At 38.2% G+C, this 14,124-nt stretch overlaps 1 protein-coding gene across 2 annotated transcripts in view; it reads right to left on the bottom strand.

The window, feature by feature from the left end:
• MFSD14A (major facilitator superfamily domain containing 14A) overlaps positions 1-14,124 on the bottom strand; it is a 42,140-nt gene that overhangs the window by 17,606 nt on the left and 10,410 nt on the right. For both annotated transcript variants that reach the window (XM_059375499.1, XM_059375500.1), the window contains 2 exons: positions 10,711-10,806; positions 723-785 (listed from right to left, as the gene is read on the bottom strand). In XM_059375499.1, coding sequence (XP_059231482.1) covers positions 723-785; positions 10,711-10,806 — 159 coding nt within the window. The remainder of the gene's footprint in view (positions 1-722; positions 786-10,710; positions 10,807-14,124) is intronic.

Raw genomic sequence — 14,124 nt, 5'->3', positions numbered from 1 at the left:
AATAAATCATTCTACTATCATAGAAGAATTTTTTTAAAGTTTATTTCTAACATAAGCATAATACCACCAAAACTTTAGATAACTTATTTCTTGTCTATGTAAAATTTGAAACTTTCCCAAGATTGTCCAGAATCACCTGCAGGGCTCTGGTTGCATGTTCATATGAAATGCTCTAATGAATTCCCAACACAATAATTCCACATTAGCAATTCTAGAAAGAATATCATGTTAGTTATCTGTTTTTATATTCATAGGCTAATTACCTATTTATAAACCTTGTTGGTCAAATGAAATCACGAGTAAAGAGAATGTACAATAATCAAGACTTTATCATATAGTTTTATATTTATGTATTTTTTAATAGTTCTTTTCTCTTCAGGCTGTATGTTTGCTGTTAGCTTATAAAAGCATTTAGATCTCTGAAATAAAAATGCCAGCACATAAATCTGTTATGATGTGGTTGATCATTATATGTAGTTGTCTGTATTTGAGTCAGATCATTTTTAGATGACCAACGAAAGTAAATATATTTTTCTTTAATAATAAAGATCACATTTAAAACCCAGTTCATTTTTGAAGTGTTAAGCAATCCCCCAAGATATACTCAAATTGTAAAAATTAACAGTGAATTTGTCTATTAACTAACTGTTATACTGGCAGAGGTATACACATGGAAGTGTATGTGCCTGTGCGTATGTGGGCAAATACATCACTGATCCTACCTTTACTCCTTGAATTAAGCCATTCATCAGAAATGTATGTTTGGGAAAGGTTTCATGTAATACCTAAAGAAAAAATACAAAATAAAAATCTCGTACCACATTTTACTCTCAGTAGAACTTCTACATTTACATTTTAAAACATACCTTCACAAAATTTTATTTCCTGTAAGTTTTCAGTTTTGTCTGATGCTAGACATTTGAGTAAGTACTAATAATAGCAAACATTTATTTGGAATCTACGATGTCACAAAAGACTAAACTGGGCACTTTACATATATTATTTCCTTCAATTCCTCTTAATGATCCTACAGGAACACTGACACAGGCAGAGGTTAAGCATCCTACACATGATTACACAGTATGTAGCATAACTGAAACTGAGCACAGGAAGCTGGGTTTGAAAGTCCATGCTTTTACTTACTATGTGGTGCCTTCACTGTTTGCCACATATTAACTGGCTTAGAACTCCTTTACAGACAGGTGCAGGCATTACTGAGATAGGAGACTGGGAGAATAGGGAAATTTTAATTGCTGAAAAGTGAATCTAGAAAGACACCATAAAGTAAGAAAAAGAAATCCCCACCTGTGAAAATGTGTAACAAGTTACTCTATTCTTTCTAAGACCAAGTCTCAAACCACAGAACATTAATTTATTCAATGGGCAGCAGGTGAACCACTGGGTAGCCACTGGTTGACAAAGCAACTAGAGGGAAAAATTACTGAAAAATGGGCGTCCGGGTGGCTCAGTGGGTTAAAGCCTCTGCCTTCAGCTCAGGTCATGATCTCAGGGTCCTGGGATTGAGCCCCTCATCGGGCTCTCTGCTCAGCGGGGAGCCTGCTTCCCCTCCTCTCTCTGCCTTGCCTCTCTGCCTACTTGTGATCTCTGTCCAATAAATAAATAAAAATCTTAAAAAAAAAAAAAGATACTTTATAAAAAAATTACTGAAAAAATAAGGAGCAGCTACCATTTTTACAGCCTATGTGTCAGAGGCTTTATATATACTTTTATGTCATGCTAACAACATTATGGGTTATATAAAATATCACTCTACAGATGAGGCAACCAAGTTCTTGCTTGACTTAAAAGCCACTGCTTCTTCCATTATACATGCTGTTTCTCCAAAAAATACAAGAGATAATGGCAATATGGAGAATAAGAAAGTTGGGAAATCTCTTTAGGAAGAAAAACTATGCTGAGTGTACATTCTGACATCTTATAAGAAAACCTTTAGAGGGGTTAAAATGCTCCCTTTTCTTCAGTTACTCTTATGCCCCAAACTAGAAATTTAACAAAAATGAACTCACATGTACAAATAAAGAAAATTAGAAATGAAATGTTTAGTCAAAGAAAATCATTAACATGGGGAAAAGCACATATTTATGAGATTTGTTTATTTTGTCTCTAATATTTTATATGATATATATTACATATTTTCTCAACTGAAGGTGATTTTGACCCCCAGGGGTTATATAAGAATGTCTGAATGCATTTTTGATTGTCAAAATTTGGATGGGGAACTACATCTAAGAGGCAGAGATCAAGAATGCTGCAAAACACCTTATAGCACGCAGGTCAGCCCCTCACAACAAATAATCATTTGGCCCAAACTGTCCACGGTGCTAAAACTTTCTGTAAAGAACCAGACAGCAGGTATCTCTTTATAACTTTGTAAGCTATACAGTCTCTGTCACAAGTATTCAACTCAACAAAAACAGCCAAAGACTATATGTACAGGAATGGTCTGGCTGTGCCCCAAATAAAGCATTATTATGAAAAACAGGCTACTAACATGATGTATAGGATTTGCTCTATATATCTGGCCATAGTTTGCCAGTTCTTGTACTAAAGGAAAAGATTTAAACTCCCTAAAGTGATATCTCCAAACTTTTTGCAACAAATCAAATACAGTTTTCTTCCAATAATTACTAAGGGCCAAATCTTTGTAGGGATAAAAAAAAAAAAAAAATGTGTGTTGCAAAGAATGAAGACCATAATGAATGCCTACAAAAAGCTTTATGATATGCTAGATCTCACTGCTAATGATTCACTTTGCCAAGCTACCTTCCATTCCAACAATCTGGTCTTTTCACCATTTTAAATATTCTCATGCTTTCCAATATTCACTTTCATACAGGACATCATCTCCATCTGGCATGTTTGTTCCCCTCAACTTGCCTCTCTAGCCAACCCCAAACCTTCCAAATTGCACCTCTGTCACCAAACTTTCCTGTCCAAAGCAATCATTTCCTCTTTTAGAGCCAACAGGAAGTGATTATAGGACTCGACAGTCACAAAGGGTTTGTGAAATTTCTTTTATCACTGAATTACTTGGCTCTAGTATTTTTCAGTTTTTCATGTATTTAATATTTACCTCTTTTCAATTATATTTCAGAGTTCTTAAGGACAGGTACTAAATACACTATACCTTGCATTTAATTTGCCTTTATCTTGATTAGTGCCTCACAGAATGCCTTCATTTAGTAACTACTCACTAAATGCTCATAATTATCTGATACAGTTTAGTTTCCAAAGTGACTTAATATAATAATTATGCAATTAGCTAATGTTACAAAATAAAAATCTTTACAACCCCCAAAAGGAATATAGTTAAATCTGGGGCACCTGAGTGGCTCAATGGGTTAAGCCTCTGCCTTCAGCTTGGGTCATGATCTCAGGGTCCTGGGATAGAGTCCCTCATGGGGCTCTGCTCGACAGGGAGCCTATTTCCCCCTCTCTCTCTGCCTGCCTCTCTGCCCACTTGTGATCTCTATCTGTCAAATAAATAAATGAGATCTTTAAAAAAAAAAAAGTGTAGTTAAATTAAAATAAACAAACATTCCTGTTTTGATTTTTTTTTTTTTAAGATTTATTTATCAGGCAGGCAGAGAGAGAGGAGGAAGCAGGCTCCATGCTGAGCAGAGCGCCTCATGCAGGGCTTGAACCCAGAACCCTGAAACCATGACCTGAGCCAAAGGTAAAGGCCTAACCCGCTGAGACACCCAGGCGCCCCTCCTGTTTGATTTTTTAGCAAAATTTTAACATAGAAACAAATCTAACAATACAAATGTGAAGATTTTTAATCTGTGAGGATCCTTTTAGCAGTGGACTTAGAGCCAAATAGGAAAAGATATAGTACTTCCCAAGAAATTTTATAGGTCATAAAATTTATGGAATTCTAAAACTTTTAGAAGAAACGGTCCTTAAAATATTAAATGCCTTAGGACTTCTCTGTAGCAAAGGCTGCTAAGCCATTTACATAGAAGAAATTCTGGAGAATTTTAGAGAATTCGAGTATAGGGTCTCGCTCCATAACACACATTGCATCTGAGCATCTGGGACCATCAAACACTGGCCTAGTTTTTCCAGAACCATAAATCAAAAAAGTTAAGTCACTTCTTAGCATTATGGATTCTTAAACCTATTATTCTCTTTATCTAATATATTAATCATCACTGATTGAATACCCACTATGAACCAAACATATAGCCTCTCAAAGTGTTAGACTTCAGTCTTTAAAAAATATTTGGCAGTCTAAAATTCTTTGTAGTGAATGTAAATCTCCTTGTAGGTGGAGACTTCACCATCCTCCCCTGGGCAGGTCCTCCACATTAAAACACAACTTTTGTTCTTTCACTGTGTTCTAGAGAACACAGGGTTCTAGAAGTTCTATGAGTTTAAGACTCAGAGATAATGGAAATCACATGAAATTTTTTATTTTTTTTAGTTTTATTTATTTTATTTTTTTTTTAAAGATTTTATTTATTTATTTGAGAGAGAAACAGTGAGAGAGAGCATAAGCAAGGAGAAGGTCAGAGAGCGAAGCAGACTCCCCATGGAGCTGGGAGCCTGATGCGGGACTCGATCCCGGGACTCCGGGATCATGACCTGAGCCGAAGGCAGTCGTCCAACCAACTGAGCCACCCAGGCGTCCCTCACATGAAATTTTTTAAAAAGAATCCTTTAACTTGACATTGGTTTTGAAAACTAAGGCTAGGCACTCCTGGGTGGCTCAGTAGGTTTGGCGTCTGACTTCAGCTCAGGTCATGGTCCTGGGGTCCTGGGATGGAGCCCCTGAATCTAGTTCCTTGCTTGGCAGGGAGTCTGCTTCTCCCTCTGCCCCTTTCCTGCTTGTGTTCTTTCTCTCTCTCCTAATAAATAAATACAGTTTTGGGCGCCTGGGTGGCTCAGTGGGTTAAGCCGCTGCCTTCGGCTCAGGTCATGATCTCAGAATCCTGGGATCGAGTCCCGCATCGGGCTCTTTGCTCAGCGGGGAGCCTGCTTCCCTCTCTCTCTCTCTCTGCCTGCCTCTCTGCCTACTTGTGATCTCTCTGTGTCAAATAAATAAATTAATAAATCTAAATAAATAAATAAATAAATAAATAAATACAGTTTTTAAAAAAAGAAAAAAGAAAACTAAGGCTAATAAATCCTAAACATCATAATCCTATTTATTATAATTAATGTATCTTAATATTAGTTGTCTGTTAAATGAATAAATCAAAGAAAATCTTTGAAATTTAAAATGCTAGAATGCCTCCCTGGCTCAGGCAGTTAAGCATTCAACTGGGGTCATGATACTAGGGTCCTGGGATGGAGTCCCATGTTGGGCTCCTTGCTCAGCAGGGAGCCTTTTTCTCCCTCTGCCTGTCATTCCCACTGCTTATGTGGTCTCTGACAAATAAACAAAAATCTTAAGAGAAAAAATTTAAAGTGCTAAAACTTTACAATTTTTGAGAGCTATGTATGGAGAGATACTGACTTAAAATACAAATAAACTGGGGTGTCTGGGTGGCTCAGTGGGTTAAAGCCACTGCCTTCCGCTCAGGTCATGATCTCAGGATCCTGGGCTCTCTGCTCCGCAGGGAGCCTGCTTCCTCCTCCCTCTCTCTCTCTCTCTCTCTGCCTACTTGTCTGTCAAACAAATAAATAAAATCTTAAAAGAAAAAATACAAATAAACTGAATTATAACTTCATCTTCATTCTTCCTTTTTTTTTTTTTAAGATTTTATTTATTTGAGAGAGAGAGTATGAGAAGTGGGAGGGTCGAAGGGCGAAGCATACTCCCTGCAGAGGAGGGAGCCCGATGGGGGACTCCATCCTGGGACTCCAGGATCATGACCTGAGCCAAAGGCAGTCACTTAACCAACTGAGCCACCCAGGCATCCCTTCATTCTTCCTTTTTAAAAAATAAATGTTAAGAGCTATGACTCTCTAGGTTATAATCCATTTCAAAGCACATAAAATGGAAATAAAATGTTTAAAGTTAACTGACTTTTAGAAAGAGGGTGAAGTACTATGATTTGGTGCCTTCTTGTACCTTGAAATCGCCCTCCCCCATGTCCCCAACACCAACATGGGGGTGGGGAATAAGGGAGCATAGAAGTTTAAAACAAAGAAGATTGCCAGAAAGTCACCAACAAAAATCTGAAAGCAAAAAGCCTCAAAGTGAGCAAAACCTTTTTAAATCCACACTGAATTAATCTATTGGTTCTTAATTAGTGATATATACTAGATATATGAGAATCACTTCTAAAAAATATGCATCTGAGCCTCACCCTGAAAGATTCTGACTTCAGCAGGACAGGGTACAAGGCCCAGATATTTTGATAAAACGCCCCAAGTATCATTAATATTCACTTCTAGTAAGAAAAAAAAAAAATCAGTGACAAATGCACATTTTAACTGCTGAAAATGTTCATCTCTGGTTGGCTGATTTGTCCTAACAAGAAAGGTAAAGTTTACCCTGAAGCCAAGATCTCTTATCAAACTGCTGATGCTTGACTGGAGGGGAAGGTAGGATTGCAGGGGATTTTTCTGTCCTTACACAATTCTATATTGCTTTATGTTTTACAACAAGCATACACTGCATCTCTAATTATTAAAAAAAAGTGTAAGGGCCTATTTAGCCAGAGGGGCCCCACCTTGGTCGAACAGCCATTTTGTTGTTTATGCAGTAAAACTTAAATTTACCCTGCCCCCCACCATCCCCAGGGGCACTTACTTAAAAGCAAGTCCGGGGAAACCAGTCCCAGGTAACAAAGCCCAAATACAAGGGTGGGTCAGGTCAGGTGGAAATGACAGCCCGAATGCAGGGATGAGTTGGGTCAGGTGGAGACACCCAATCAGTAGAGCCCGGATATTGTCTCCCTAGCTACCAAGGAGTGTGGGCCCTGCCTTTTGGGTGCCAATTCTGACCAAGGAGATAGGCTAGTTCAAATGTCTACTATAGGGTAAATTGTAATTCAGTTGGCCACCCGTGAGTGACTTAGCATGACTGTGTAGCTTTCTCTGTGTGTTACAATCTCATTGGCCACCTGTGTGTGGCCAGGCCCAACCACATGGCCTTTGCTCTAGAAAAGTTAGTCTGTGAGGCAGGGAGGGGTCGCTCTCTCTGTAAGGGGCGGTCCCGACTGGTTGGTCGGTTTGATTCTTGATGCTTGGCTCAAAATAAAGCTTTGCTTGATCTTTACTTTGTATCAGTCTTGCTCCTTTGACCATGAGCCTATTATTGGGGGACCCAACATTGGAGACCCAACAAAAGTAAGATATTATATAGAGAAAATAATTATATATACATGTGCTTCCACACACAATTTTCTTTAAAGGTATTTCAAAGATTCTTGCTATTCCAATGCCTGCAGGCTGCAGTACCTGAAAGAATCTGCAATATAACAAATCTCAGCATTTAGATACAATCTAATCAGGACAGCTCAATCCTTGTTTTGCCTAGGTCTGTCCCACCCTATCCCCACCTGGATCTCCCCATCACACAAAGAAAAATGTAGAACACAAAAACTGCAATTATTTAAAAATATGCATACATTACAGATAAGAAAAGAACTACACAAATAAAATTCTGAGCCTAATATTCATTAATATATAAATTTTTTTCTGAGGACGCTTGACTTTAAAATTGTTAATAAAGTAAAATTGGGAAAAGATAAAGAGTAAGGACTATGATAGTATTACAGACAATTCTTCCTAATAACCACAACTCCATTTCGCCATTTAAAAATTCAGATATAGGGCGCCTGGGTGGCTCAGTGGGATAAAGCCTCTGCCTTCAGCTCAGGTCATGATCTCTGGGTCGTGGGATCGAGTCCCGCATCGGGCTCTCTGCTCAGCGGGTAGCCTGCTTCCTCCTCTCTCTCTCTCTCTCTTGCTCTCGCTCTCTGCCTGCCTCTCTGCCTACTTGTAAAATAAATAAAATATTAAAAAAAATAAAATAAAAATAAAAATTCAGATATAAAGGTCAAATACGGGAATTAAGAATACTGTTTTAACAACCATGGTGAATAAATTCTTGCTATATATCAAATAATTGGCAATATTATAGATATTATTACAAAAAATAGAATCATGCTGGCAAAAAATAAAATAAATAAAATCATTAAGTCCTCCCAAATTAGCAACTTTCATTTTCCTGATCAGAATGCAATTCAACATTTTATAAAGAAAAAAAAAGAAAAGAAAAAACAAATCAAAAGCACTACCCATTTTTTAGCTAACATTTTTACTAAGCACAAAGTTAGCTACAATAAATGAACTAAAAAACAAGCCTTTATGTCTAAATAACTGGACTCTTTCCTGTTCTTAAAGAAGACAGTCTCCTTTTGTCCAATTAGGAAAAAAAATATCAAAGTTAGACAAAAACCAGACCTATCTAAAGAATATATAATAGAGGAAAATTTTAAAAACTGCTATATATACTTTAAATCCTGTTGATAAATTATGGAAATATCACAAAAAGTTTTTTTGATGGCTCACAAACAACTACCCAAAACATTTTAATCTCTCTACTTAGCTACCCTTCAGACTGCTAATAATCTTAACTACCTAAATCACAGGTCTGAACCACTTACTCCCAGCCTTCCCCTAGGCTTAGCACTGGAACAAAGCAAGCCTAATTTCAAATACCAACTCTGCAGTTTACTATCATAGTAGCTGCAAATAAGCTGCTTAATTTTTCTAAACCTTAATTTTCTCGTCTGTATTATCAGGCTAATACCTCACCCATAATGGGACTTAGATGATTAGTAGTGATAATGCATTTCAAGTGCTTAGGACTGTACCTGAACCACCATAATATAAATATAAATGAACTGTTAACTATCATAAAGCTCAAGTACTTTTAACTAGGACTGATGCTTTTAAATAGGACTGATGCTCCACCAGATAGATTTATATGTTAAACTGGTAGCAGACTATTAAAAAAACCACTGGAACATGAGGGAAGCGAATATAAGTGTGAGACCACACAGTTATCACAGCACCTCAGTAACCCATGACATCAGGTTATTACAATATAATGAAGTTACAAATGTCATAATGAACTTTGCATCACCTGATGAAATTCCAAATCAGAGTATGGCATGGATTATGAAGGCAGGAAAGAAATGTATAAATTAATTTTTGAAGGACTCCCATCAGAAATTATTAAATAAAAAAAGTTCGGGTATTTTAAAAGTCCATAGTTCAATTATTTTGAAAATCTATTAATGTACAATTGATGACCTATTACAAGTAAATCCTTTTTTTTTTTTTTTTTTTTTTTTGGTGAAGATTTTATTTATTTATTTATTTGAGAGAGAGCCCGCGCGAGCACAAGCACGGGGAGCAGGAGAGGAAAAGCAGGAAGCCCGACGTGGGGCTCAATCCCAGAATCCTGAGATCACGACTTAAGCCAAAGGCAGTCACTTAACCAATCAAGCCACCCAGGTGCCCCCAAGTAAATCCTTCTTAAAAAGTAAAAGATCTCAATGAAAACAAACTCAAATCAGCATTCTTACAATTACATGTCAGGGAACTGCTACTATTCAGGGAACTATTCTAACTTGCAATGCATGACTTATTTATAGAAGAAACTATGTTTACTTGAGATTTCCCGTTCTTATGGATTGTGTTTTTGGGTTTGTTTGTTTTTTTAAAGATTCTGTTTATTTGACAGAAACAGACAGGGATCACAAGTAGGCAGGCAGAGTGAGGGGGGAAGAAGGCTCTCTGCTGAGCAGAGAGACTGATAAGGGGCTCGATCCCAGGACCCTGAGATCATGACCTGAGCCGAAGGCAGAGGCTTAACCCACTGACCCACCCATGTGCCCCCTGAATTGTGTTTTAACAGTACTGATGAATATGCCCTATATATTCAAAACAACTATTAAACATCCATATTTTATGTAGCTCCAGTAATGATTATGTAGCCATATAATATGGAGATACACGGAATGGAGATTTTCTTTCTTTTTTAGAACATACTTATAAGATCATATAATTTATTTATAAAAGTTTTTGTGAAAACCTTTCCTGTGTAACAAACAATCTCAAAAAATATAAGGAAGCATATCACTTTAAAATTCTGTTAGATTTGGTAAGCTATACATTTATCCTAATTACACCTTTCAAGGTATTACTTCCATAACTCCTCCTTCCTTTATTCCATTCCCCTGATCTACATCAAAAGGAGAAAACTAGTTATCACCTGAATTGTTTGGACTAGCAGGGACGTCTTTTCTAAGGTTCTAAACCTTGGGATATTTGGGCAAAATCAGCTTAGGGTTGTAAAAAGGTTAGCTCTCGAGACTTGCCCTAACCTAAGAGAAACTTGCATTTGGAAAATGCAGCTGCATGAATGAATCTCAAAATAAGAATGCTGAGTAATTCAGGTCATAGATAACATTTTTCCTAAGCCTCTCAGTTTAAGAATCCCTTCTACCCTATCCAGAGTGGGGAATGAGCCCCTGCTTACCCAAGGGCAGTATTCACAAGAAGAATCTCACCCAGCCAAGCCCTCCCCACAAAGTAAGGGAGAATTAAAGGTTGGAAAAGACAACTAAACCAGTAAAATACAGTACTGAAGAGCTGATAATATTGGTGTAAGAATTCACCATGGAAAGGTAAAAAAAAAAAAAAGGACCACCTTTCCCACCCCCCTGAAACTGAACAAAAAGAGATTTAAGTCCATAATAAATAAATTAAAAGATTACTTACCACCAAGGTGGGTGCTGTCAATAATCCCCAAGCAAAAAACTCCAAAAAGATGACGATAACCGCATGGTAGACACTAGGAGAACCTATTCCTTGAGGCTATAAAAACAGATTTTAAAGAAGTTAACAGTGCATTCCAGAATGACTAACAATTACGGCAACAGTCAATATTTACTGGGATCATACATGTACTGGCACTATGTGAAACGTCTGAATAACTTGCTGTCCCTAATCTCAAGGTAAGCACATGTGTCCCTGGCCATCACGTAAGCACGGTGCGCAACAGTAACACAGAGTCTAGGATTTGGACGGGAATATCAGACTTCCCAGAGGGAGATTAAAGGACCACGGCTGGGAATGAATTTATTCAAGATCTCATTCATTCAACAAACATTTACAGAGCACCTACTATGCACCAGAGGTGCAAGATTATAAAAACCATTAAAACATATTCCCTGATCTCAAGGAACTCACAGGCCAGAGAGGAAAAAAACCTCATTCTACATCATCTGCTTATGTGCAAATGCAATAAAAGAGATACATAGAAGTAAGGAAGCAAGGAAAGAGTATGACAAGAAAAGGAGGTAGTATGGACAATCTTACCAGAGAAAGCCATAATGTGTATGTGCTGCCAAAGCGAGCACGAGAAAGCCATAATGAAACAGAGAAGTGCCATGACAGCTGAAGACTGATGAGAATAAAGGAATAATCATGGAGTAAAGAGAGGAAGGCAGAAGAGGCAGCTTCTAAGCTTTGTTAAGGAGTTTCTCATCATTACTCCAGAGGCACAAAGAACCCTTAAAGGGTTTCAAGCAAGAGAATGGTGTGATGAGACCTGCATTTCTTTAGTACACCATGATGATTTCCTAAAGCTGGAAACCAGGGAGCAAACTGCATGTAAAAGAAGGCTATTTCAATCAGTTTCAAGAAGAAATGATGAGGGCATAAAATGAGGAGTGGCAAGGACACTGGAGGGGAGGTAATGGAAATAAGTACAGAGGATGTGAAAGTGGCAGCACTTGAGAAATCTGGGAGGGAGAGTGAAGAACAACTTCAAATTTTTAGCTTGGTTGTCTACTAGTGGAAGCTGGTAGCGTCACAGCTCTTTTTTCCCCAAGAGGCTTGGATTTACTTCATGTACTAAGACACTGCCCCTTGTACTTGAAACATTTCTATCATCTTTTGAGGATGCACTAAAACAATGAGTTAGCACGATGATGTCTGAAACCACCAGAGTGGGTGAGATTACAGGGAGAAGAGGAAGTGAGAAAAGAGAAGTGGGCTAAGATCAGACTCTAAGAAACACCAACATTTAGTGGGCAGAGGAAAATGAACCACGACAAAAATAAAGGAAAAAGAGAAATACCAGGACACTTAAGAGAATACAGTGTTACAAATGACAAAGGATCAGTTTTAGGAAGGGGTGATGCCCAGTTCCAAACAGAGCAAGTAAAGTTAATTTAAGAAAAGGTCAAAACACAACCCTAGGATTTAGTAAGGTCCAAGCTGTTGTTCACCACTGCATATAGTCAGTCCTCAGTGAAATGCTTAGTAGAATGTCTCAGGACCTTTCACATGCTAATTTACATTATGAATTTCCAAGAAGATACAGTATGCACTGGATTCCAAACTTGATGGAATCCTTCTTTCATAGAACTGGCAGTATCTCATGGCCATTTGAGTTCCTTGTAAAACTATTTGGGAAGTGCTGATAAAAAGATAATTACAGAACAATATGGATAAACATACACACAGCAAAAAACCTGGAAGAAAATGATGTTAAAAGTGACTGTTTCAGTGAAGAGCACTCAGTTGGTTGAGGAGAATGTCAGCGAAGGCTTCGTAGGGAGGTAGGCAGTATTATCTGAGACCTGGAAGCACAGTGGGAAAGATGTAGGGATTGTCAGGTGCGTATGTGTGTTTGGGGGGCAGGATGTCAGTGGAGGGTAATGATGGTCAAGAGTGTCTGAGGTAAAGGGAACAGCATACGCAAAGTCCAGAAGACAGGAAACATCACAGCTTCTTTCAGTACCTGATGTCTAAGGAGAAGAGGTAAAAGAAGTTGCAAGGTGAGGAGAAATGAAACTGAAAAGGTGACTTGAAAAGTCACATGCAGACCTTTAACTTGCAGGCAGCAGGGTAACCGAAACATTTCAAGCCAGAGTTAACATCACATCATAGGACTTTTTGGAACAGTAACTTTCACTGCAGGGTGTCAAAGACTTTGAAAGGGAGGGAGGAAGACCAGAGGCAGGCTACTGAAGAAACAACAGGGGAGAGGTAACAGTAACTATAATAAGACAGTGGTAGTAGGATTAGAGAAAGTGAATAGAATGCAAAAAACACTTAAGAGGTTGAATCAAAAGGACTCAATGACTGGCAAGATGTAGCAGAGGACAAATAAGGGAAAATCAAAGATGAAAAGATAAGACTTCTGTGGTTTTAGTCAGCCATACTGTGAGGAAAGAAGAAAGAACAAAAGATTCATTATTTCAAGATTTTATTTGACAGAGAGAGAGAAAGAGCGCACAAGCAGGGGAAACAGAAGAGGGAGAAGGAGGCTCTCCACTGAGCAGGGAGCTCAATGTGGGGCTCAATCCCAGGAAGGACCCCGGGATCATGACCTGAGCCAAAGGCAGACACTAACCGACCAAGCCACCTAGGCACCCCATTTTAGGCATCCTAGTTTGAGAAAAACATGCACAACTGAATTTGAAGACGACAAACTGAGGACCAAATGGAAGAAATAATGATTAATATCTAGATAAAGCATTCACAAAAACCAATTCAAAAGTACTAAGGCACCATAAAAATAAAACAGATAAAATTGGTTTTAAAAATAGCTAATAACAGGGATGCCTGGGTGTGTCCACTGGCTAAGTGTCTGCCTTCAGCTCAGTTCCTGACCCCTGCGTCCTGGGATTGAGCACTGCATGGAGCTCCCTGCTCAGTGGGAAGCCTACTTATCCTGCTGCCTGCTGCTCTCTCCCTGCTTGTGCTCACCTTCGCTCTCTTTAAGTAAAAAAAAAAAAAAAAAAAAAATAAAAAAAAAAAAAATAAAAAAACTTTCTACCCTATAAAAAAAATCAAACATTCAGAAAAAGCTCTAGCATGAAGACGTTCATGGCAAAAAAAAAAAAAAGATGTTCACGGCAGCATCATTTATAGTAGGATATATGGAAATCTAATTATGGAAACCTAAATCAGACAGAATATGCAGTCAAAAATTGTTTATGGATCATCTTTTTGTTTTAAAGATTTTATTTATTTATTTGACAGAGATCACAAGTAGGCAGAGAGGCAGGCAGAGAGAGAGAATAGGGGAAGCAGGCTCCCTGCTGAGCAGAGAGCCCGATGAGGGGCTCGATCCCAACACCCTGGGATCATGACCTGAGCCGAAGGCAGATGCTCAACGAC

The sequence above is a fragment of the Mustela nigripes genome, chromosome 14, assembly GCF_022355385.1.
Source record: "Mustela nigripes isolate SB6536 chromosome 14, MUSNIG.SB6536, whole genome shotgun sequence".
NCBI lineage: Eukaryota > Metazoa > Chordata > Mammalia > Carnivora > Mustelidae > Mustela > Mustela nigripes.
The sequence above is the reverse complement of the archived record's forward strand: the minus strand, read 5'-3'. Positions and strand labels throughout refer to the sequence as shown.